Source organism: Stegostoma tigrinum, chromosome 34 (assembly GCF_030684315.1).
Source record: "Stegostoma tigrinum isolate sSteTig4 chromosome 34, sSteTig4.hap1, whole genome shotgun sequence".
Classification (NCBI taxonomy): Eukaryota; Metazoa; Chordata; class Chondrichthyes; order Orectolobiformes; family Stegostomatidae; genus Stegostoma; species Stegostoma tigrinum.
This window is the reverse complement of record NC_081387.1, coordinates 8114918-8142107: the sequence shown is the minus strand read 5'-3', so window position 1 is coordinate 8142107 and position 27190 is coordinate 8114918. Positions and strand designations below refer to the sequence as shown.

Genomic DNA, 27190 nt, shown 5'->3' with positions numbered 1-27190 from the left:
TGGTCAATGCCTTGATGCTGGGGATATTGGTATGGTCGAGGACGTTGGTGTGTCTTTCTTTCCTTTGGATGTGTAGGATCTTGCACAGATAGCTCCTGTGCCTTGCCTTGAGGTATCTGTTGTAGACAGTCCATGTCTCAGAGAAATATAGGATGGTGGGGGGAACTACCACAGCTCTGTAAATCATGATCTTGATGTCAGTTATAATGTGTTAGTTACAGAGTGAGAGTGATCATACACTGATAGTGTGGAAGCGATTATACACTGTTATAGTGTGCTATTCATGTACTGAGATTCAGTGTGCACTGCTATATTGTCATAATCACATAGGTACTGTTGTAGTATGTTATTTTCAATATGAATGATTATGCACTGTAATATTCATGAAGAGGGAGTGATTATGCTGTTATTGTGTTTCACAGTGTAAGAGTTATGAAACACTCAGTGTTATTCATAGTGTGCAGTGATATAGTGCATTTAGTATGTTGTCTAACATGGGAGAGTGATTATGCAGAGCCAATGTTTGTTATCCACACTGTGATAGTGATGAACCACTGTTACAGTGCATCACTCAGTGGAAGCGTGATTAAACACGGTAATAGTATACTATCCATGTTCTGAGTGTCAACATTCACTGATAGTGTGCTATTCACATTGTAAGCATGATTGTACACTGCTGTAGTGTGTTATTCACAGTTTGACAGTGGTTATTCACTATTATAGGGTATTATTCAGTTTTAGAATGATTATACACAGTTATCATGTATTGTCTACAGTGTAAGCATAATTATGCACTGTTATTCACGCTGTTAGGATAATTATACACAGTTATCATGTATTGTCTACAGTGTAAGCATAATTATGCACTGTTATTCACGCTGTTAGGATGATTATACACAGTTATCATGTATTGTCTACAGTGTAAGCATAATTATGCACTGTTATTCACGCTGTTAAGATGATTATACACTGTTATTGTGCTATTTAGAGTATGAGTGATCACACAGTTATAATGAATTATTCAGCGAGTGGTAATACACTGTTATCCAGTGTTTTTCACAGGGTGAGAGTATTAAGCACTATTACATTGTGAGAGTGGTTTTACACTGTGAAGGCGTGACATTTGGGGCGTGGGAGTGATTATCTTCTGGTGGTGTGGTATTCAAAGTGTAGAAGTGAGTATGCACTGCTATATTGTGTTATTCACAGCGTGGGAGTGATTATACATTGTTGTAGTGCATTATTCAGTGTGTGACTGACTATTCAGTGCTTTACTATAGAACATAGAACATTACAGCACAGTACAGGCCCTTCGGCCATCGATGTTGTGCCGACGTGTCATACCGATCTGAAGTTCATCTAACCTACACTATTCCATGTACGTCCATATGCTCATCCAATGACGACTTAAATGTACCTAAAGTTGGCGAATCTACAACCGTTGCAGGCAAAGCGTTCCATTCCCTTACTACTCTCTGAGTAAAGAAACTACCTCTGACATCTGTCCTATACCTTTCACCCCTCAATTTAAAGCTATGCCCCCTCGTGCTCGCCGTCACCATCCCAGGAAAAAGGCTCCACCTATCCACCCTATCTAACCCTCTGATAATTGAAACATATAAAATAAAGTCACCTCTCAACCTTCTTCTCTCTAATGAAAGCAGCCTCAAGTCCCTCAGCCTTTCCTCGTAAGACCTTCCCTCCATACCAGGCAACATCCTAGTAAATCTCCTCTGCACCCTTTCCAAAGCTTCCACATCCTTCTTATAATGCGGTGACCAGAACTGTACGCAATACCCCAAATGCGGCCGCACTAGTATGTAGTTAACAATTTCAGCATGGCTATACAGTCCGTGAGAGTGATTACACACTGCATGATAATGCACTGCTATATTGTCCTATTCACAGTGGGACTGAGTATACGCTGTTTTTACTTACTATTCACATTGTGAGCATTTTTATGTACTGCTACAGTGTTTTATCACAACGTGACAGAGATTGTACACTGCTAATAGAATAATGAACAGCACTTTGGCCTTTTGGCTCACAAACACTACACTGACATATTATGCCTTTCTAAACAAAAAACCTTTTTGCCTCTATATGGTCCATATCCTTTTAGTTCCTGCTTATTCATATGTTTGTCAAGATGTCTCTTAGACATTGCTGTTGTATCTACCTCCACTGGCAGTGTATTGGAGGCACTTATCACCTTTAAAAAAAACTTGCCTCTCACATCTTCTTTAAACTTTCCCCTTTTAACCTTAAACCTATGTACCCTAGTAACTGACATTTCTACCCCAGGAAAAAGATTCCGACTATATTTTCCTACTCTTGTAATTGTGTAAATTTCTATCAGCTTGCCCTTTATCTTTTGATGTTCAAACGAAAGCAAACCAAGTTTGTTCAATCCCTCCCCATAACAAATACCCTCCAAACCAACAAACTTCCTGGTAAACTATTTCTGTACTTCTCCAAAGCCTCCACATCTTCCTTGTAGTGTGGCATCCAAAACTGTAGACAATATTGCAATAGTTGCCTAACTAAAATTCTATGCAGCTGCAACAGAACTTGCCAATTTGTACGCTCTTATGCCCAACCAATGAAAGCAAGCATGTTATATGCCTTTTTGACCATTTTAACTATATGTGTTGCCACTTTCAGGGAACTCTGGGCCTATACACCAAGATCCCTATCTATGGTGATGCTACGAAAGGTTCTGCAATTTAGGTATAACAGCTTGAGAATGCTTACATACAGTTATTCACATTGTGAGCTTCATTACACACTTATAGTATGTTATTGTATGAGTGTACACAGCTATAGTTTGAGAATTGTTATACGAAATTATATTATCCACACTGTATGATTATACGCTTTTATTGTGAAATATTTAAAATTTGGCAAAGATCTGTAGCAAGGATTGTGGGTGAGGTTGTTGACTTGCTCATCGAGCTAGCGTGTTCTCATTCAGTGTGAACGAGGACAAGCCAGCTCGGTCAGCAAGACAACAACCTCATTGTGAGAGTAATTATGCATTGCTATGCATGTTAATCAAAGTGTGAGTCATTATACCGAGTCACAGTGTGTTATTCAGTGTGAAGGTGATTTATGCAGTGTTATTGAGTGTGGTTATATACTGTTATAGTGCATTATCCACAGTTTGAGAAACATGATGTTAGTTTTGTTCACAGCAAGAGTGTTTATACACTGTTATGATGTGTTATTTGCAGTGCGACATTGATTATAGTCATTCCTCCGTATCCACAAACTCATGAATTTGCCTATTCAAGCCAAAAAAAAGCAACCAATCATTTACCCTCCGCAAGCAAAACTGACCTATCCACGACCACTTTCACTGAGGCAGCAATCTCACTCTCCGGACTGTTCTAGTACACAGCTCTTCCCCTCAATCCTCCACAAGCAAGCCCAGAAGTGCTTGGGAAGATTAGCAGGTTGAGGACATTCACCAGATGGACATGGAAAGGGAAAGGAGCAGTTACCAGGGGAAGATATTTAACTGGGGTAAAGGAAACTATGATGCTATCAGACAGAAGTTGAGAAGTACAGATTGGGAGCAATTGTTCCACAGCAAGGGCACAGCAGTCATGTGGAGGCTGTTTAAGGAGCAGTTGTTGCGAGTGACGTATAAATTTGTTCCTCTGAAACAGGTAAGAAGGGGTAAGATTAAGGAGCCTTGGATGACAGGTACAGAGGTGGTTCTTGTCAAAAAGAAAAAGGCAGCTTACGTAAGGTGGAGGGAGCAAGGGTCTAGCACAGCTTTAGAGGATTACAGGCTTGCTCGGAAGGAGCTCAAAAGTGGACTGAGGAGGACCAGGAGGGGGCACGAAAAAGGCTTGGCAGGAAGGATTAGGGAGAACTGAAGGCATTTTACTCATACGTGAGGAATAAGAGAATGATCAGGGAGAAGGTAGGGCCGATCAGGGATAGCATAGGGAACTTGTGCGTGAAGTCTGAGCAGATAGGGGAAGCCCTAAATGAGTTTTTTGCTTCGGTTTTTACTAAGGAAAGGGGCCTTGTTGTGAATGAGAACTTTGAGGAGCAGGAAAACAGGCTTGAACAGATCAAGATTGAGAGAGTTGATGTGCTGGAAATTTTAGCAAACATTAAGATTGATAAGTCCCCAGGGCCAGACCAGATTTATCCTAGGTTGCTCCGGGAAGCGAGAAAGGAGGCTGCTAAGCTGCTGGTGAAGATCTTTGCTTCCTCACTCTCCACGGGAGTCGTACCGGAAGATTGGAGGGAGGCAAATGTTGTCCCTCTTTTCAAGAAAAGGAATAGGGACATCCCGGGAAATTACAGACCAGTCAGTCTTACGTCTGTAGTCAGCAAGGTTTTGGAAAGAATTCTGAGGGATAGGATTTATGACTATTTGGAAAAGCATAGCGTGATTAAAGGGAGTCAGCATGGCTTTGAGAGGAACAGGTCATGCCTTACACATCTTATTGAGTTCTTTGAGGAAGTCACAAGACAGGTTGACGAGGGTCGAGCAGTGGATGTGGTGTACATGGACTTCAGCAAGGCATTTGATAAGGTTCCCCACGGCAGGCTCATTCATAAAGTCAGGAGGTATGGGATACAGGGTGATTTGGCTGTCTGGATTCAGAATTGGTTGGCTGGCAGGAGGCAGAGTGGTTGTGGATGGTAAGTATTCTGCCTGGAGGTCAGTGCTGAGTGGTGTCCCGCAGGGATCTGTTCTTGGGCCTCTGCTCTTTGTAGTTTTTATAAATGGCTTGGATGAGGAGGTTGAGGGGTGGGTTAGCATGTTTGCTGATGACACAAAGGTTGGAGGTGCCGTTGATAGTATCGAGGGCTGTGGCAGGCTTCAGCGAGACATTGACAGAATGCAGAGCTGGGCTGAGAAATGGCAGATGGAGTTCAACCTGGATAAATGCGAAGTGATGCATTTTGCAAGGTCGAACTTAAATGCTGAATATAGGATTAAAGGCAGGATTCTTGGCAGTGTGGAGGAACAGGGGGATCTTGGTGTTCAAGTGCATAGCTCCCTCAAAGTTGCCACCCAGGTGGATAAGGTTGTTAAGAAAGCATATGGTGTTTTGGCTTTCAGTAACAGAGGGATCAAGTTTAAGAGCCGTGAGGTTATACTGCAGCTCTACAAAACCCTGGTGAGACCACACTTGGAATATTGTGTCCAGTTCTGGTCGCCCTATTATAGGAAGGATGTGGAGGCTTTGGAGAGGGTGCAAAGGAAGTTTACCAGGATGCTGCCTGGACTGGAGGGCTTGTCTTACGAGGAGAGGTTGATTGAGCTCGGACTTTTCTCTCTGGAGAGAAGGAGGAAGAGAGGTGACCTGATCGAGGTGTACAAGGTAATGAGAGGCATGGATAGAGTCAATAGCCAGAGCCTTTTCCCCAGGGCAGGATTGACTGCCACGAGGGGTCATAGTTTTAAGGTGTTAGGAGGAAGGTATAGAGGAGACATCAGAGGGAGGTTCTTCACCCAGAGAGTTGTGAGCACATGGAATAGTTTACCAGTGGTAGTCGTGGAAGCGGAGTCATTAGTGGCATTTAAGCAACTGCTGGACATGTACATGGACAGCAGTGAATTGAGGGGAATGTAGGTTAGGTTATTTTATTTTTGGATTAGGATTATTCCATGGCACAACATCGTGGGCCGAAGGGCCTGTACTGTGCTGTACTTTTCTATGTTCTATAGAGGGGGAGAGTGCATCATCTGGAGTGTGCGCCTGCGAGGTAAACATTCTGCAACATCCTCCCCTCCCACACCCAGTAATAACCCATAATCTCCCCCAACAACATCTAGACCTAATACATAGAAATTCTCACCTTTATTGGTAAGTGACAATGCACTACATTTGTTTTTAATATTTTATTTTCTATTAATATTAACTTATTTCAATGTTTTAGGGTTTGTTATTTTAATTCAAGAAATAGTAGACAAAATGTTATATCCTTAGAGTCCAGGAACATAATCCTATTTTTGTCAAAAATTATCAAGCTCCACACTCACAAATTCATCATTCACTGGGGTTTTCAGTAACGGAACCCTCACAAATGTGGAGGAATGAGTGTATACTGTTGTATTGCACTGTCAATTTAAGAATGCTTATGCACAGTTATGGTATGTTATTCAATCTGTGAGCATGCTTATGCAATGTTATAGTGTATGTTCACAGTGTGTTATTGTGTATCATTTACTGTGGGAGTGATTACATTCCGTTATACCCTGATATTCACAGTGGGAGAGTGATTACACACTCAGTATTACAGTGTGCTATTGGCAGTGATAGAACGGTTATGCATGGCTATAGTATGAGGATGATTATACACTGCCATAGTTTGTTCTCTGCATGACGAGATACTGACAGTGAGATATTCAGTGTGAAAATAATTATGCAGTGTCATATTAGTTGATCACAGTGAGTCACTGTACCAAGTTATAGTGTGTTATCACATTGAGAGTGTGATTATTCAAGTTATAGTGTGTTATTCACACCATGAGCATGATTACACTGTTATATTGTATTAATCACAGTGTGAGGATGACTATGTATTGTTAGTGTGTTATCCACAGCCTGAAAATCACTAGGCATTATCATAGTTTGTTCTTCACAGTGAGACTGATTAAAGTTTTATAGTGCGTTAATCATAGTGTGAGAGTGATTATGCTATTCACAGCAAGAGTGATTCTATCCCGTTTTAATGTGTTATTCACAATGCGTTATTATATACTGTTATATTGTTTCTCCAGTGTGAGTGATCTAAACTGTTCTGTTGTTTTTCAGTGCAAGGGTGATTATGTATTATTATAGGTGGTCTTCTCTGTGAGAGTTGTTACACTCGTATGTTATTAGGGAATTACTCACTTATGATTGTACACTGTTATCATTGTCATTCATAGTGTGAGATTATACATTGTAATCATTCTCACACTGAATAACAATATAACACATTTATTATTATTCAGTTTGAAAGCGATCATATACTATAATAGTGCTATCCATAGTGATTATACACTACTAAATTGTGTTAGTCAGTGTGAGAATGATGAGACACTGTTATAATGTGTTATTCAGAATGTGGAAATAAATACGCTCTGCTTTAGTGTGTCACTCATAGTATGAGAGATTGTACCAAGTTTTAATATGTCATTCAGTGTGAGTGATTATACACTGTTATTGGTTATTTTTCACAGTATGAAAGTGGTTACAATGCTTTTAAATGATATTAAGAGTTTGAGAATGATTATCCATTGCTATATTGTCTTATTCAGTGCAAGAATGATTATTGAATGTTATTGTGCATTACTCACAGCTTAAGAGTGACACATTTATAAAAAGTTATCCACTAGAAAGTATGTATGCTGTTTTGAGTAATTATACACTATCATAGTGAGCTAATCAGAGCAATAGTGTGTTATTCATAGTGCATGAACTACTGTACATTTTATTGTATTTTATTCAAAGTTGTGTGCTGTGTATTATTCCTACTACAAGCATAAGTATGCAATGTTATGGTGTTACTCACATTGTGAGATTCATAATACATTGTTATATTGTGTTATTAACAGTGTGAGTGATTATGCATGCATACAGAGCCTTAGTCAGTGTGTGAGGATGATTATATATGTCATTGTTTTTCACACTGTGAGCGTGATTACACACTGTTATAGTGTATTATTCACATTGGGAATTGATTATACCTTGTTAGACTTGTTAGTCACAGCATGAGATTGATTGAAAACCGAAAGAACTGCAGATGCTGTAAATCAGGAAAAAAAATTGAAGTTGCTGGATAAGCTTAGCAGGTCTGGCAGCATCTGTGAAGAAAAAAAAAATCTGAGTTAATGTTTCAGCTCTGGTGACCCTTCCTCAGAACTGAGATTGATTAAACACTGTTATAGTGTTATTCATAGTATAAGAATTGCTATATGTTATTGTTTTGAGTTATCCACAATGTGACAGCAATTAACCACTGTTATAGTATGTCGTCTGCAGTTTGGCTATGATTGTACACTGTTACGTTTTGTTATTCATTTTCAGTAAAACACTGAAAGAATATGTTAACTCTCACAAAGTGTGAGAATAGTTATAGTTATACTGTGTGTGATTATTTATTGTTGTATTGTGTTATTCAAAGTGCACTGTTATAGCCTGTTAATCACTGTGTGAATTGCTGTACGTTGTTATTATGTGTTATTTCGTTTGAGAGTGATTATTCATTGCTTTATTGTGTAGGTCACATAATTTGTGCAATTATACTAAATTATAGTGTCTTATTCAGGGTGTGAGACTGTTTATATCGTTAGAGTGTATTATTCATAGCACTATGGAGCACTATTATCGTTTGTTATTCACACTGTGGGCATAATTATGCAATGCTATAGTGTGTTACTCACATTGTAAGAGTTGTAACACATGGTTATGCTGTGTTAATTGTATGTAAGCCAGACAAACTAAAGAAGACAATTTCCTTCCCTGAAGGACATTAGTAAACTGTATTCTTTTTCCTCCCCCTCCTGACAATCAATTCATGGTCAGCACTAGACCCTCAATTCCAGATTCTTTGTTGAATTCAAATTCCATCACCTGCTGTGGCAGGATTCAACATCAGTCCCCAGAACATTAGCCAAGTTTCTTGATTAATAGTTTAGTGATAGTAGCACTAGGTCATAGCCTCCTCACGGTATATAACTACTCTCACACTTTGAATAACACACTGAAGAATGTATATTCACTCTCAGTGTGAATAACAAGTTGGTACAGAATGCAAACAACATTCTATAACAGCGGTTAATTGCTCTTACACTATGAATAACTCAATATAATTATGCATTACGATTCATACACTGTGAAGAACACTTACTAGTGTACAATCAAACTCATGCTGAGAATAACACAGGCTAATGATGCAGTATGAGTGATTATCCACTGTTATAAGGCAATATTCAAGGTGTGACAGTGATTATATACTGTTATATCATGCTATTCCATGTGATATTACTGTGCACTCCTAATGTGTTATTTAAATTGTGAAAATGTGTGTTTTTAATGTGATATTTAGTTTGAGTGCAATTATATGCTGTTGTAGCATTTTATTTACGATAATTATACACTTATATTGTGCTACTCACAGTGTGAGTGATTTTCACCGCCATAGCATGTTATTCACAGCTTGAAGTTGAGTATAGACTGTTATCATGAGTTAGCTACATTGTGAGATTGATTATATGCTACACTTGTGGGTTATTCAGTTTGAGGGTGACTATGAGCTATTGCATTCTGATATACAAACGATGGGAATGACTATGCTCTGTTATAACATGTTATTCAATGTGAAAAACATTATGCTCTGATATAGATTGATTCGGTGAGAAAGAGATTATGCTCAGTTGTAGTTTGTTATACAGTTACAGTGAATGTGCAATGTTATTCACAGTACAAAATCCATTTTAAACGATTCTATTGTGTTATTCCCAGTGCAAGTGATTATACTGTTATTTACAGTGTGAGATTGATAATACGCTCTTTTGTGTGTTTTCTATGTACTGAGAGGCAGTATGCACTGTTGTAATGTCTTATTGTGAGAGTGATAAATCATTACTATGGTGTCATTCGCACTGCCAGCATGATTATGCAATGCTGTAGTGTGATATTCACAGTAATACTGTGATTGTATACTGCTACGTGTGTCATTCACGGTGTGAGAGTGATTAAACATTGGTATAGCATGTTATTCAGTTTGAGAATGATTATATACGGTACACCGTGTTGTTGTGTGTGTGTGATTATACACTGTTACATTATTATTCCCAGTGTGAGCGTTTATACTCTGTTATACTATCTTCTTCATTGTATTATTGTGATATATTGTTCTAGAGATAAAATATATTCTTATACTGTTATTCACACAGGGTGTTAATACTTTACATTGTATTATTTAGTGTGGCAGTAATTATGTACTGCTTATAGTGTGTTGTTCAGTGTTGCAAACACTATGCACTGTTAATTGTTTTATTCACAAGCGTGATTATACCCCGTATGGTGTGTTATTTGCAGCATGAGACTAATTATACACGGCTATACCATTTTATTCACAGTGGGAGAGTGATGTCTGAAGGGTCTAGGCCTGAAATATCAGCTTTTGTGCTCCTAAAATGCTGCTTGGCCTGCTATGTTCTTTCAGCTCCACACATACTGATATAGTGCTCTGCGAGAGTGACCATACAATGTTCCAATGGGTTATTTGCAGTTTGAGAGAAATTATACATTGCTACACCATATTATTCAGTTTGAGTTTGATTATGCGTGAGAGTCATAATACGCTGTTACATTGTATTACTTACTGTGCCGTGATGATTATGTCCTGTTCTAGTGTTTTGTTCACTATGTGAGAAACGTTACGCACTGTTGTGGTGTGTTATTCATTGTTGAAGTCATTATACACTGTTATAGTGTGTTATTCAAACTGAGAATGAATATGCAATGTTATTTTGTTTTTGCAGCATGAGCGATTATATACTGTTAAATTCAGAATGGAACAGTGATTATACACTGATATAGTGTGTTACTCACAGTGTGAGATTGTTTTATGTCATAGAGCTGTACAGCATGGAAATGAACGCTCATGTGCAACTTGTTCATGTTGACCAGATATCCTAAATTAATCTAGTACTATTTTCCATCATTTGGCTCCTATTCCTCTAAACCTTTCCTATTTAAATATACACCCAAATGCCTTTTAGATGTTGTAATTGTATCTACCTCCACCACTTCCTCTGACAGTTTGTTCCATACATGAGAACAATAGTATGAGTGACTACATAGAACATCGAACAATATAGCGCAGAACAGGCCCTTCGGCCCTCGATGTTGCGCCGACCTTTGAACTAATCTAAGCCCATCCCTCTACACTATCCCATTATTATCCATATGCTTATGCAAGGACTATTTAAATGCCCCAATGTGGCTGAGTTAACTACATTGGCAGGCAGGGCATTCCACGTCCTTACCACTCTGAGTAAAGAACCTGCCTCTAACATCTGTCTTAAATCTATCACCCCTCAATTTGTAGCTATGCCCCCTCGTACAAGCTGACGTCATCATAGAACATAGAACAATACAGCGCAGAAACAGGCCCTTCGGCCCTCGATGTTGCGCCGACCTGTGAGCTAATCTAAGCCCCTCCCCCTACGCTATCCCATCATCATCCATATGCTTATCCAAGGAAAAAGACTCTCACTGTCCACTCTATCTAATCCTCTGATCATCTTGTATGTCTCGATTAAATCCCCTCTTAGCCGCCTTATCTCCAATAAGAACAGACCCAAGTCCCTCAGCCTTTCTTCAAAAGGCCTTCGCTCCAGACCAGGCAACATCCTGGTAAATCTCCTCTGCACCTTTTCCAATGCTTCCACATCCTTCCTGTAATGGGGAAACCAGAACTGTATGCAATTTTCCAAGTGAGGCCGCACTAGCATTTTGTACAGTTGCAGCATGACATCACGGCTCTGGAACTCAATCCCTCTACCAATAAAACCTAACACACTGTAAGCCTTCTTAACAGCACTATGAATCTGGGTGGCAACTTTCAGGGATCTATGTACATGGACACCAAGATCCCTCTACACATCCATACTACCAAGAATTTTTCCATTGACCCAGTATTCTGCCTTCCTATTTTTCTTCCCAAAGTGAATCACCTCACATTTATTGGCATTGAACTCCATTTGCCACCTTTCAGCCCAATTCTGCACCTATGCCTGCTTCCAAGTCATTTATAAAAATGACAAACAGCAGTGGTCCCAAAACAGATCCTTGAGTTACACCACTAGTAACCGGACTCCAGGCTGAATATTTTCCATCAACCACCACTCCTTCTTATAGAAAGCCAGTTTCTAATCTAAACTGCTAAATCTCCCTCAATCCCATGCCTCTGTATTTTCTCCAATAACCTACCAAAAGTACCTACTACGTACTGTTCTAACGGGTTATTTACAATGTAAGAGTGATTGAACTGTTATATTTTATTATTTGCAGTATGAAATAATGTACTGTTATGTTATTCACAACATGACGCATAATACACTGTTACATTGTGCTATTCATCGTGTCATGGTGACTATGTACTTATAGTATCTCGTTCGCTGTGAGAGAAACACTGTGCACTATTATGTTATTAACATTGGGAGAGTCACTATACACTGTTCTAGTGTCATTTAGTGAGAGTAAATATGCAATGCTATAGTCTGTTAGTCACTGTTACAGTGTGTCAGCCATGTACTGAACATCAATATGCATTCTTTAGTGGCTTATTCAGTGAGAGAGTGGTTATACACTGTTATGGTGCATTATTGACAGTGTGAGCATTATTATGCAATTATAGTGTGTTATGCACAGCGTGAGTGATTATATACTATTATTGTGTGAGTAATTAAACACAATATAGTGTTATTCACACTATAAACATGATTACGCAGTGCAATATTGTGCTATTCACAGTGAATTCACACTGTTACACTATGTTATTCACCGAGTGAATGATTATACACTGTTCTGGAGTGCTATTCAGTGTGAATTTCTCTTATCTGTTCTAGTGATATTTGGAGATTGACAGCGATTATACACTATTAAAGGGTGTTCGTCACACTGAGAATGTGATTATACAGTGTTCTAGTGGGTTATTCAGGTTTAGAGTAAGTCTACACGAGTTTAATGTATTGTTCAGTTTGAAAGTGATTATGCACTATCATAATATCCCATTCACATTGTCAGAGTAATTATACAGTTATTGTGTGGTAGCTAGGCTGTGTGAGATTATACATTATTCTCATGGATTATTCATGGTTTGAGGATGATGAAGCACTGTTAAAGCATGTTGTTCACACCGTGAGAATGATTCTGCAATGCTATAGTGTGTTATTCACTGCAGAAGTGTGATCATACACCCGTTTAATGTTATTCACAGTCTATTTGTGTCTTAATGGATATTGCATTCAGTTTGAGAATAATTGTAACATGGGAGACACACAAAATGCATACTGCATGTGTTAATCAGGGAGTGTTGTTAAGTGAATGATTATACTCAATGTTGCGTGCAAATCATCAATGAAGATACAGTTTTAACGTGTGTTGTGGCTAATGTGAGGGTTATTGTACAAAGTTGTGAGTTATGTGCAGTATAAGACTAAATATACACAATTACAGAAAATTATAGTGTGAGGGTCACCATAACAGTTGGTGTGTGTTATGTACAAAGTGAATGATTAAACAGTTATCATGTGACAGTGACTAAACACAGTTAATTGTGTATTTTATGCAATGTGCAAGTTATACAATTAGTATGTTATGATCAGAGTGAGACTAATTATGTGGAGGTAAAGCATGTACAATGCGACAGCCATTATAAAAGCATGAGTCAATTATCTATGAGGTGACTGATCCAACTGTTACAATGAGTGACTATACAAAGTTAATACCATTTTGTTTACTGCATAGGAGTGCTATATAAGTTAGCGCACACTATGTACAGTGCGACTGTGATTATGGTTCAATTTTGGGTGTTTATGATTAGGGTCATCTAATGTCAGCAGTTGACGATTTTTAAGGAATTTTCAGGCACCAGCTAATTAGCTAAAGAAATATGCAACTATTACATTTGAGGAAGGTTTACGAATATTTGCCTCATGATCATTAGAATTTAGAAGATTTGAGGGGTTATTTGTTTGCAAAGTATGAAATTCTAACAGGGCTAGACAGATTAGATGCGGCAAGGATATCTTCCCTGGCTGGGGAGTCTTGAACCAGTGATCATAGACTGAGGACGTGGGGTATACTATTTAGGATTGAGAAGAGGGAAAATGTCTTCATGCAAAGGGGAGTGGACCTATGGAATTGTCTGCTGACGTGGTGCCAATGGAGTGACTGCATTGTCCAAGTTGGTGTCAAGGTTCTTGAATATTGTTGGAGCTGCACGCATTGTGGTTTATGCCTTATAGATGGTAGACAGACTTTGGCAGCCAGAAAGTGAGCTCTTTGCCATAGAATTCCCAGCCTCTGACCTGGTCTTGTACTGATAGGATACTGTAGTGTTGTCAGTACAAGATCATCAGGACAAGATCAGGTCAGACACGTCCCATTCACTTTCGAGTTAATGATTTTATGCGTAGTCTCTGGGTGAGTCCCAATTAGTTACAATTCTGGTTAGAGTATACCCATTGGGTATACTTCTAGATACAGCTATAAATGGGTTCCTCTTCTTAATTCAATCACTAATTCTATTGGTTAATTTAGAAAGGAACCTTTCCCTCATGGAAGCTCAGGCTTTCCTGAGTGAAAGAAAGGACACATTTACAACAAGAAAAAATAAATGTGCAACATGTACATATCAGAAATATGAATTCAATAAAAAAAGCTACTCGTTACATGAATCACTACCTTGCATGAAGAGCAGATGATGGAATATTACAGCTTTTAAATTAGATGATACCAGTAACACCAAATATTGGGAGTGAAACAGTTGATTTCAAGATTTTTAGCTCTGTGAATTTGCTGATGGGCATTGTTTCCCTTATTTCCTCAGTAACAGAGAGTCTCTTTACTGACAGCAATAAGAGACAACAGCTGTTCTCAAGCTGTGACCATCACAGCACATCAACCCACTAACACACACACACACACACACACCCACACACACACACACCAAAGGCTGCAGTTAGTTTGTAAGCCTGAAAGGGTGAAATGCCTGCAATTTGGGACGTAATCCATGGGAAGTGGCTTTCTGCTGAGAAGGGTAGTGAGCCCCAAATTTCTCACTGGCTAGAAGAAATTACAATCCAATTTATCTCGTATTGCATTTCTCCTTTTGGAAGGTTGTTCCTTGATGTTTCCTTGGTGCCATTCCAGGTGTATAACTTTCCATGATTCCTCTCAGGGCTTTCTCAGGCATTGAATTTAGAACTACAACTTATAATATAGTTTTTTTTTTAAAGAGAAAATAGTTGTAAAAGTTCAACATAATTGTAAATAATCTGGGGAGAAGATTCATTATCATAACAATGGTAACCCCCAAGACGTTGATAGCATACTATTCCATGCAGCATAATTGGACTTCCAAGAGATTATGGTTAGATTTTCTGACGTTGGGAGATGGTCATTGCTTGGCACTTTTGTGATCCAAATTTTACTGCCATTTTTGAGCCCCAACCTAGATGCAAGCTGACACAGACTGCATCAATATCTGAGGAATTGCAAATGGTGCTGAACATTGCACAATCATCAGCGCAACTCCTCAACTGGAAGGTCAGTGATGAAGCAGTTGCAGAAGTTGTGCCTAGGTCACTATCCTGAGGAACTAGAATAATTGTGGCAGTGGTAATATCCCTAGCTCTGGGTCAGAAGGTTCATTTTCAAGTCTCAACTGTTCAGAGATGATCCACATACCTCTGGAGGAGGTGAGACTTGAACTCAGACCTTGTAGATGAGAGTGAAGGACTTAACCACTGCACCACAAGAACCCTACCTGCCTCATGGGCTGTAACCCCTGATTGCATGATCCCTGCCAGACACACTCTGAAGTACCTCATTGTGAAGCCAGAAACTGAGCAATAAGGATTAGATGCCTTGGGTGTTAACACAGTTTCACACAGGTGGTGAGACTGGGAATAAGTGGCATGAGTTTGTCTCCGAGACCCCTTTGTGACCCTCAGCAAATTCCTTCTTGCCCCACCTCCAGCCCCACCCCAATTCCTGCAGCACGACGGTATGGAGCAGACAGCTGCTGAAGACAGTAGATGGTGCTATGATGGGAACAGCTGAACCTGGAGAGATGTTAGAACCACTACATGCTCTCTTCATCACCCACTCCATGCAACTCCCAACACACCCAAGTCTCACCTTTCTGGACAAGAGCTGTCATGCCACTGATGAGGCTGATGAAAAATATCTTCTTTGGAGAAGTCCTAGACAGACATCCTAGATCTGGGATGATTGATTTCCAATAACCACAGCAATCTTTCTATGTGTCACATATGACTCCAACCAGTGAAGATTTTACCCCAAATTTGTATCGACTCCTGTTTTGCTAGGGCTGTTTTAGAACATAGAACATAGAACAGTACAGCACAGAACAGGCCCTTCAGCCCACAATGTTGTGCCGACCATTGATCCTCATGTATGCACCCTCAAATTTCTGTGACCATATACATGTCCAGCAGTCTCTTAAATGACCCCAATGACCTTGCTTCCACAACTGCTGCTGGCAACGCATTCCATGCTCTCACAACTCTCTGCGTAAAGAACCTGCCTCTAACATCCCCTCTATACTTTCCTCCAACCAGCTTAAAACTGTGACCCCTCGTGCTAGCCATTTCTGCCCTGGGAAATAGTCTCTGGCTATCAACTCTATCTATGCCTCTCATTATCTTGTATACCTCAATTAGGTCCCCTCTCCTCCTCCTTTTCTCCAATGAAAAGAGACCGAGCTCAGTCAACCTCTCTTCATAAGATAAGCCCTCCAGTCCAGGCAGCATCCTGGTAAACCTCCTCTGAACCCTCTCCAAAGCATCCACATCTTTCCTATAATAGGGCGCCCAGAACTGGACACAGTATTCCAAGTGCGGTCTAACCAAAGTTTTATAGAGCTGCAACAAGATCTCACGACTCTTAAACTCAATCCCCCTGTTAATGAAAGCCAAAACACCATATGCTTTCTTAACAACCCTGTCCACTTGGGTGGCCATTTTAAGGGATCTATGTATCTGCACACCAAGATCCCTCTGTTCCTCCACGCTGCCAAGAATCCTATCCTTAATCCTGTACTCAGCTTTCAAATTCGACCTTCCAAAATGCATCACCTCGCATTTATCCAGGTTGAACTCCATCTGCCACCTCTCAGCCCATCTCTGCATCCTGTCAATGTCCCGCTGCAGCCTACAACAGCCCTCTACACTGTCAACGACACCCCCGACCTTTGTGTCGTCTGCAAACTTGCTGACCCATCCTTCAAGCCCCTCATCCAAGTCATTAATAAAAATTACAAACAGTAGAGGCCCAAGGACAGAGCCCTGTGGAACCCCACTCACCACTGACTTCCAGGCAGAATATTTTCCTTCTACTACCACTCGCTGTCTTCTGTTGGCCAGCCAATTCTGTATCCAAGCAGCTAAGTTCCCCTGTATCTCATTCCTCCTGACCTTCTGAATGAGCCTACCATGGGGAACCTTATCAAATGCCTTACTGAAGTCCATATACACCACATCCACAGCTCGACCCTCATCAACTTTTCTAGTTTTATGCCACAACTGGTCAAATGTGGCCTTGTTGTCAAAGGCCATCACCCTCACGTCACTTCTGGAATTCAGCTGTTTGTACATGTTTGAACTGAGGCTGTAATGAGGTCAAAAGTTGAATGGCCCCGGCAGTGCCCAAACTGGGCATCACTGTACAGGTTAATAAAATGTGAGGCTGGATGAACACAGCAGGCCCAGCAACATCTCAGGAGCACAAAAGCTGACGTTTCGGACCTAGACCCTTCATCAGAGAGCTCTCTGATGAAGGGTCTAGGCCCGAAACGTCAGCTTTTGTGCTCCTGAGATGCTGCTGGGCCTGCTGTGTTCATCCAGCCTCACATTTTATTGTCTTGGATTCTCCAGCATCTGCAGTTCCCATTATCACTGTACAGGTTACTGCTGAGCAGGTGGTGCTCAACAGCACTGTTCATGACAGCTTCCACTACTTTTTTGATGGTTGAGAGTAGAAATGGGGCAGTAATTGGCCGAGTTGGATTTGTCTTGCCTTTTGTATACAGGACATGTCTGGACAATGTGAAAGATTGTCAGGTAGATTCCATGTTTTATATGTATTTTTCAGTCAGATATGATGTGTACAGTGATTAAACTCAGCTACTGTGTCTGTTCTGGACACAGTATGTGCAATTACACTGTTATATCATCCGTTATGTATAGCCTGAGAGTAGTTACACACAGTCATCACTTTTGGGATATGCAGTTTGAGAATGTTTATACAGTTCTTAAGGACAGCATGTGGGTTATATCCAATTAAGGTGAGAGTAATTGTACAAATGTATAGTGTGCAAGTGAACATACACTTGGTAGAATGTCTTATGGGCTGAAGTGGTGTACACTATGAGGGTGATTATACATATTAAAACAGGCTTGTGTTGTTTGGACTGAATGTGATTACCACCACAGTATGCAATGTATAGTGTATAGTTACACACAACTGGTATGCCATTTGAGATGTTTATGCAAAATTAGGAAGTGTTTCTGCTCACGATCCCATTTTGCTGCATGTTACAGTTTGTGACCAATTTCCCATCTACATTCTCTGTCTGTTGGCTTGTTCCTGCTGTTCTCATTCTGATTTATTTCCAGGGGCGTAACGGCCGGCCTGGACTACCTGGTGCTGATGGCTTACCTGGACCTCCTGGTTCATCACTCATGCTGCCAGTACGTAATGGTGTGAAGGGTAGAGGGGAGATGAAGGCAATGGAGAACATCAGTAGTGAATTTGTTGCCAATCCGAACATCCACCCTTGTCTGGAGCACTTTGACACACAGGGATATTGCCTCAGCCATCTCCCTGGAGATGGAACTTGAGAATCTTGCAGCACAATGACTTGAAAAGTACAGACTTATTTTAAAAACAATTGCATGCTGCATTTGAGAAATTACAGGTACCACAGTATCATAATGTAGAGAAGAGGTCTTTCAGCCCATTGTGTACTGCCAGAAATATACTACTACTTCCAGTTATTCCCACTTCCCCAGTTGAAGCTCACACCTTCAATGTTATGACAGTTCAACTGCTCATCCAAGTAAAGGTTGTGACGTTTCCTGCCTCAACTACCCTCCTCAGCAGTGTATTCCAGACTCCCATCACCCTGTGTGAAAACGTGTTCCTCAAATAACCCTCCTGCCTTTCATTTTAATACAATGTCCGCTTGTAACTGGCCTTTTGACTAAGAGGAACGGCTGCATTCTATGCACCTTGTCTATGCCCCTTAACCTTCTCTGCTCCAGAGAAAACAACTGGAGCTTATCCAGCCTCTCTTCATAGCTGAAATGCTCCATCCAAGGTATCTTGGTCAGTCTCCACTGCACCCTCCAGTGTAACCACATCCTTCCTATTGTGGTGTAAAGAACTGCACACAGTAATCCAGCTGTGGTTTAACTAAACTCTTATGCAGCTCCAATATGACCTCCCTGATCTTCTAATCTCTGCTGCAATTGATCAAGGCAAGCGTCCCATGTGCCTTCTCAACTACCCGATTAGCCCTGTCCTGCCACCTTCAGGAATTATGGATAAGCACCCTCAAATGTACCTCTGAGCTCCTAGTGTCCTGCCATTTTTGAGTATTTGAAAAAAAAACTGGAGGTTTTTAAGAAATCAAGCAAAATTATTCCTTGTCGCCAGGACTGTATTTGAGAAACTAAGAAGTAATTGGCAAATCACCAAAAGCCATTGCATTTCCTCGGGAAGTATTTCAGAAATTTTGGAAAATAATTGTTTGTCCTCAGGAAGGATGTGGGAAATTGCAAAAAGTATTTGAAAAAAAACCAGGAAACATTCAAGAAACTGCATGAAGTAGTTGAGACATTTCCCAAAAAAAACTTTGCTTTTCATAGAACGTAGAACAATATAGCGCGGCTTAGGCCCTTCAGCCCTCAATGTTGCGCCGACCTGTGAACCAATCTAAGCCCATCCCCCTACACTACCCCATCATCATCCATATGCTTATCCAAGGACTGTTTAAATGCCCCTGATGTGGCTGAGTTCACTACATTGGCAGGCAGGGTGTTCCACACACTTACCACTCTCTGAGTAAAGAACCTGCCCCTGACATCTGTCTTAAATCTGTCACCCCTCAATTTGTAGCTATGCCCCCTCATACAAGCTGATGTCATCATCCTCGGAAAAGACTCTCGCTGTCCACCCTATCTAATCTCCTGATCATCTCGAATGTCTCTATTAAATCCCCCTCTTAGCCACCTTCTCTCCAATGAGAACAGACCTAAGTCCCTCAGCCTTTTTTCATAAGGCCTTTGCTCCAGACCAGGCAACATCCTGGTAAAACGCCTCTGCACCTTTTCCAATGCTTCCACATTCTTCCTGTAATGGGGTCTCCAGAACTGCACGCAATATTCCAAACGAGGCCGCACTAGCGTTTTGTACAGTTGCAGCACGACATCACAGCTCCAGAACTCAATCCCCCTACCAATAAAACCTAAAACACCGTAAGCCTTGTTCTATGAAAGCCTTCTTAACAGCACTATCAACCTGGGTGGCAACTTTCAGGGATATACATGGACACCAAGATCCCGCTGCACATCCACACTACCAAGAATCTTTCCATTGACACAGTATTCTGCCTTCCTATTATTTTTCCCAAAGTGAATCACCTCACATTTATTTGCATTGAACTCCATTTGCCACCTTTCAGCCCAATTCTGCAGTTTATCCAAGTCTCCCTGTAATCTGCAACATTCTTTCACCACTGCACCAACTTCTGTGTCATCTGCAAACTTACCAACCCATCCACTTGTGCCTGCGTCCAAGTCATTTTTATAAATGACAAACAACAGTGGTCCCAAAACTGATCCTTACGGCTACCTACGAAGTGGCAAGAGATGGCTCCTTTTCGTTGGAAGCAAATGGCAGGAAATAATTGCCTGTCTGCTGCAGTCAATTAAGATTTTTTTCGCAGGAAGCTGCTTACTGCCTCTAGGATAACTTGAGCCGAGGTGAATTGCTTTCCCTGCTAAATTTTCAGAGAATTTCCAGGCAACCTACCATCCCTGAGGTCGATCTCCAAATCACAAAAAAAAACCCTTTCAGAGATATTAGGAACTACAGATGCTGGAGAAAGGTCGAGGCCCGAAACGCCAGCTTCTCTGCTCCTCTGGGCTGCCTGGCCTGCTATGTTCATCCAGCTCTAACACCTTGTTCATCACAAAAGACAACCCCCGCAGCATGTATTGACGATGAGGCCGAGACAGACCATGTGGGGCTTGAGAATGCTTTGGGCGATAAGTTTGACATGGGGAGCATTACTACAGCCATGTCCTTGCTGCTACAACGCAGGGGGTGCGAGACTGCGTTCAGGGTTGGCGGGCACCCGGGGATAAGGTAGTGTCGCCGTTCTCCTACCTGCGTGTGTATATACCCGTTGTGTTCCCCCTCTCTCTTTTTTCCCGTTTTCAGTTCCGATTCGGCGCCAGTGGAGGTGACAAGGGGCCGGTCGTGTCCGCGCAGGAGGCCCAGGCTCAGGCGATCCTGCAGCAGGCTCGGGTGAGTAGCCAGGCCCTTCCCTTTCGACTGAAAAGACTTCACCCGGACAATTTTCACGCCTTCGCCACCCCGCACCAGTGGGAATGGTGTCACACCACCCGCTGATGGCGGAGATTGTCAACTGGCGGTGGGGTGCGTGGGCGCGAGCGAGCGGCCCGCGTGACCAACGGCCCAGCATGCGGAGGGAACATCCCTTTGTTCTTCATTTCAACGGTCTTGTCTCGTGCCCCGACCGGGAAGGCCGTCTCCTCTCATCCCCCGGCACACATCCTTCCCTCCGCTCCCCTGCCCGGTCTCTTGATCCAAGTACCAAAGGAATAGGTGTCATCAGATAAAGAACTGAACAAAATGCAGAGACGGCCACCTGAAGAACATAGTGTAGGAGCAAATTAATGGAGATACTGGAATCTGTAATGAAAAAAAGATGCTGGAGATATCAGTATGGCGATCAAGTCAATGTTAGCTTGCTCTCTCTCCTCACGGATTTTCCTGACCTCCTGTAATCTCCACCATTTTTGTTTTCTGTCCTGAAGAACACAGCAGTCTGAACTGGATCAGCCAGGCTTCCTAAGGGCAGGGCAATGCAGGGATGTGGGCATGGCTGTTTGAAGGGAAATTCAAGCGGATCAGGCACCAACAGGCCAATTTGGACCATAAGATGTGGAAGCGGAATTGGGCCGTTGGGTTCATTGAATGGCAGAGGAGGCGCAATGAGAACTGTGTCCCGTTGTGCGGTGGAGGGCAGAATCAATCAACATATTCAGGGAAGAAATAGATATGTTTAATGATGAAAACGTCAAGCCTCAATTGACCTATCTCTTCCACTTCTAGTTGGCTTTAAGAGGACCACCAGGACCCATGGGGTTCACAGGACGACCTGGACCCTTGGTAAGTTTTTTTTCTTCCCGTTGGTTCGCCAGTCAGCAAACAGGTTGGGGCAAATTGCATGGAAGTGGGGCTTAAAAATTATATTGGAGTTGGGAGTCATTCAGGGCAAAGATGACCTGAAATTTAATCTTTAAAAGAAACGCATAGTTCGAAGTGTGGTGGTGTGGGAGTCATTGTATGATGAACTATTTGATCCCAAGTGCCATTGAAAGAAATGGACATGGGAATATTGACTCATCAGGTGGATCAGAAAAAGAAGCTGATTGTAGAGTCAGACCATGATCAGTTCAGGGAGTGAGTCATCGTGCCACAAAGTACAAAAACAGATCCTTCAGTCCAACTCATCTGTGCTGACCAAGTATCCCAAACTAAACTCGCCTCTCTTGCAGGTGTTTGCACCGTATCCCTCTAAACCTATCCAATTCATGTATCTATTCAAATGTCTTTTAAATGTTCGAATTGTCTCTGCATCTACTGTTTTGGGGAGGGAGCTATATTACGAAGGGGACATTGTTTTAAAGTAAGTGGAGGTACATATAGGAGAGACGTCAGTGATAGGTTCTTTATTCAGAGAGTAGTAGGAGCGTGGAATGCATTACCGAAGATGGTAGTGGAGTCGACCTCATTAGGGGCATTTAAGCAGCTATTAGATAGACATATGGATGATAGTATAAGGTAGGGGTGGAGGTTGGATAGACCTTCGTTTTAGCGTAAAAGTTCAGCACAACATTGTGGGTCAAAGGGCCTGTACTGTGCTGAACTGTTCCATGAATATCAGAGGGTGAATTTTGAGGTTGTGCCACACTGTCAGAAGGTCAGTTCTGAGGGAGTGCCGCACTGTTGGAGAATTGGTACCAAGGGAGCGCTGCACTGTTAAAAATGCATTCAGCAATGCTCCCTCACTTGATTGTTTTCATTATTTTGATAACGTACATCAGTGATACCATCGATTCACAGAGCTGTGTCTGTGTGAGGGAAGGCAGTAGTGGAGTCTGTCCACAGTTGGGTCAGATGATGGTACATTGCCCTAAGACTACTCACGGCTTTGCGTTTGGGATGCCCCAACCTGCAGTAAGGTATGGTTAGAAGACATACTTGTTGACCACTCTGTGTTCATGCTGGTCTAAACTTCGGAGCATGTGAAGTTCTTGCTGTGCTGCCTGGGAATATCAGTTGGTGAATTTGATGGATCTCGATGTGAACAAATGGATGAGGGGGCTTTTAGGGGCAAATATCTGCCTTGCGGAATGTTGGGTGTGTTGGGGGTAGCATGGAGTGCGTGATGAAGAGACCATGCAGTGGTCCTGGCATCTCTCCAGGTTCAGCTGTCCCCAACATTTCACCATCTGCCCTCTTCAGCAGCTGTCTGTTCCATACCGTGGTGCTGCAGGAATTAGGATGGGGCTGGAGGTGGGGCAGGAAGGAATTTGCTGAGGGTCACAAAGGGGACTTGTAGACAAATTCATGCCAGTCATTCCCAGCCTCACCACCTGAGTGAAACTGTGTTAACACCCAAGATGTCTGATCCTTACTGTTCGATTTCTCACTTCACAGTGAGGTACTTCAGAGTGTCTCTGTCTGGATTCATGCAATCATAAATTGGTTAAGCCCATGAGGCAGGTAGGTTTCTTGTGGTGCAGTGGTAGTGCCCATCACTCTGATCCACAAGGCCTGGGTTCAAGTCCCACCTCCTCCAGAGGTATGTGGGATTACCTCTGAACAGGTTGGTTCAAATAGCGCACGAGTAAGCCATTCAACTCCTTACAAGAGTAACTCCCCTCATGTGCCTTGGCTTCTCCCCTTAAGACACTGCTGCTTTCCAGCTAATAGTCCAATTTCGCCCTTGAAGGCCATGATTGAATTTGCCTATATCATGCTCTGTTGTTTGTGACCTGGATCCTCACCTCTCTCTCACGATAGTTTCTCCTCCCCTCTGAAGTTGCTTCCCCTGTGAATGACTTTTAACCTGCGCCCTCGCTTTCCACTCATGAATGGACCAGTTCGCAGCTGCAGTCTTTCATTGGGACAGTTTCTTCCTCTTACACCGCCTAGACACTCCTTGACTTTGAATATTGCTGTCAGTCATCCCTCAGCCATCACCTTCATCAAGGAACACCACTCCAGCTTCTTCAGCCTGTCTTTGTTTCTCCTGTCTAGGACAGTTCTTGTGAATCTGTAGTGTCCTGTCTCTGTTGCCTGATGAGCAATTCAGTTAGCGAGGATAGCCCCTTGCACATAGTTCCACATTAAGTATTATGTTTAAGCACTGAGATAAGCTGCAAATATCAGACACAAATTGTGGAGAGTGTACCTATGTGTCAGGGGATAGCAGTGCTACCCTCTGTAAGATCAGTGTGACTAAGGGGAAATAGAATCTGTGTAATGAACACTAAATCCAGGACCACTGAAGTATAGTGGCAGCCTCCCAATGCCATGCTGGTATTCAGATGATGTACATCCCAATGTCTTCTGCCACCTGCTGATTAGACTCGTTGTTCTTGTTTTCTAGGGGAGCCCTGGAGGACCAGGACTGAAGGGAGAGCGAGGAGATTTTGGGCCTCAGGTAGGCATCTGATGTAGCTCACAGCAAGTGTGTATGGGGTGTTTTAATGCATGACCCTGTGGGTGGTGTTCCACTGTGTGATAGTGTGGGGGTGGGATACATGATGTTACAGTGGGCCTGTACAATGAATAACTGGGGAAGCACAGTGATTAATATATCCTTGTGTTAAACAGGGTCCACGTGGTCCCCAAGGTGCCCCAGGTGCACCAGGCCGATCTGGACGGAGGGTGAGTGAACAATTCTCTGCATTTCCCTTCTGTTAAACTGCTAGCTATTTTCACTGCAGCTTTAGATTAACAAAACTGGCTGTGTTACAGGGTCGTCCAGGAGCTGATGGAGCACGAGGAATGCCGGGCGAGCATGGAATTAAGGTATGGAAGAGAGAGGTTGTGTGTGTGTTGTGTGTGTGTTGTGTGTGTGTTGTGTGTGTGTTGTGTGTGTGTTGTGTGTGTGTTGTGTGTGTGTTGTGTGTTGTGTTGTGTTGTGTTGTGATAGAGAGAGAGAGATTGGGTATTAGAGAGAAGGTGATGCTAAACAACCATGACAGATTAAGTGGTGGTGGGTGTTGTTCTCACAGGGATAAGAGAGGGGTACCGTGGTTCAGGGCAGAAAGGGGTTAAGATGTTGCAGGGGGAGCATGATGAAAGGAATTGGAGATGGTGCAAAATGTGTGTTGAGATGTCGCAGGAGAGAATGGGGTTAGGGCCGCTATAAGTTTCTTCCTTAGTAAGAGCAGGTGGGGTAAATGTGGATGAGTAAAATCATGTATCTGAACTGAATTCATCTTTTTCCCTGTCAGTTGGAGAGGTTGTTACTGGGCAGGGAGGCTTCTGAATTCCGCTCTTTCCATCCTTAGTATTAGAATGGCTATGAATGCTGTCTGAACATTGTCGCTCACATGTAAGGAGCACAGAATTTAAACAAAAAGTTAAAAGGATGTTAGTGTGGTATGTAGTGCTGCAAATCAAATGACCCAAGTCAATGTGTGTAAACACAGTTTGTATTTTTATTTGGGGATAACAAGAACTGCAGATGGCTGGAGTCAGAGACAACAAAGTATGGAGCTGGAAGAACACAGCAGGTCAGGCAGTATCAGAGGAGCAGGAAAGTTGGCATTTTGGGTTGTGACCTTTTTTCAGAAATGGGGAGGGGTAAGGGAGCTGGGAAATAGAGAGAGGAGGGTTGGTGCCGGGGAAGGTAGGTGGTCTGGTGATATATAAGTGCAGGTAGGACATGGTGGGGATTGGTCAGTGGGATGGGTGGAGCAGATAGATGAGAGAGAAGATGGACAGATTGTGTCAGGTCAAGGTGGCAGGGATGAGGAGGAGGCTTGGACTGGGGATGAGGCTCCTCCTTCCAGAAAAGGTAAAGATAGAATTCCCTCTTGTCGTCACATGTCACCCCCACCAACCTCCGCATCCAATGCATCATTCATCGTCACTTCCGCCACCTACAATCTGACCCACAACCAAAGAGATAATTCCCTCCCCACCCCTATCTGCCTTTTGTAGGGACTGGTCTCTCCGTGACTCCCTCGTCCACTCCATACTACCCACTAACCTCACCATCTCTGACACCTTTCCCTGCAACTGCAGGAAGTGCTACACCTGCCCCTATATATCCCCTTAGCCCCCTCACCTCCATTCAAGGCAGAAAACAAACCTTCCATATCACATAGGGGCTCACCTTACATTCTTCAACTCGGTCTACTGTATCCACTGCTCCCATTGTGGCCTCCTCTACATTGGTGAGACCAAGTGTAGACTCTGAGACCGTTTCGTAGATCATCTGCTCTCTGTACGTGACAAGCGACAACACCTGCTGGTCACCAACCATTTTAACTCTCCCTCCCAGTGCCTGGGTGACATGTCCATCCTAGGCCTCTTCCAGCGTCACAATGACACCACCTGTAAACTGGAGGAGCAACACCTCATTTTCTGCTTTGGGAGCCTACAGCCCAATGATCTAAACATGGAATTCGCCAGTTTTAAAATCTCTCCACCCCCCCCCCCCCCCCCCCCCTCCAACCCAGTCTCATCCCATGTCCAAACCTCCCTCCTATCCCCACCTCCTTGACCTGGCACAACCTGTCCATCTTCTCTCCCTTTACCTCCTTATTTAAGGAAGGACTTCAATGCATTGAAGAAGCCTCAGAGGAAGTTTGCTGCACACTCACACCACAGGGACTCCTATACACCACGACAGCGACTGATAAGCACACACAAGCGCACATAAACACAAACACAACACAGAAAGCACCATAGATACTGATACAGCAGTGGTCACCAACCATTTTAACTCTCCCTCCCAGTGCCTGGGTGACATGTCCATCCTGGGACTCTTCCAATGTCACAATGACACCACCCGTAAACTGGAGGAGCAATACCTTGTTTTCTGCTTTGGGAGCCTACAACCCAATGATCAATAG

The 27190-nt window shown here is 42.4% G+C and overlaps 1 protein-coding gene across 5 annotated transcripts in view; it reads left to right on the top strand.

The window, feature by feature from the left end:
• The window catches only part of LOC125467727 (collagen alpha-1(V) chain-like), a 256531-nt gene that overhangs the window by 127870 nt on the left and 101471 nt on the right, over positions 1 to 27190 (top strand). For all 5 annotated transcript variants that reach the window (XM_059639782.1, XM_059639785.1, XM_059639787.1 and 2 more), the window contains 6 exons: positions 18395 to 18469; positions 21225 to 21311; positions 22143 to 22199; positions 24709 to 24762; positions 24936 to 24989; positions 25080 to 25133. In XM_059639782.1, the coding sequence (XP_059495765.1) occupies positions 18395 to 18469; positions 21225 to 21311; positions 22143 to 22199; positions 24709 to 24762; positions 24936 to 24989; positions 25080 to 25133 (381 nt within the window). The remainder of the gene's footprint in view (positions 1 to 18394; positions 18470 to 21224; positions 21312 to 22142; positions 22200 to 24708; positions 24763 to 24935; positions 24990 to 25079; positions 25134 to 27190) is intronic.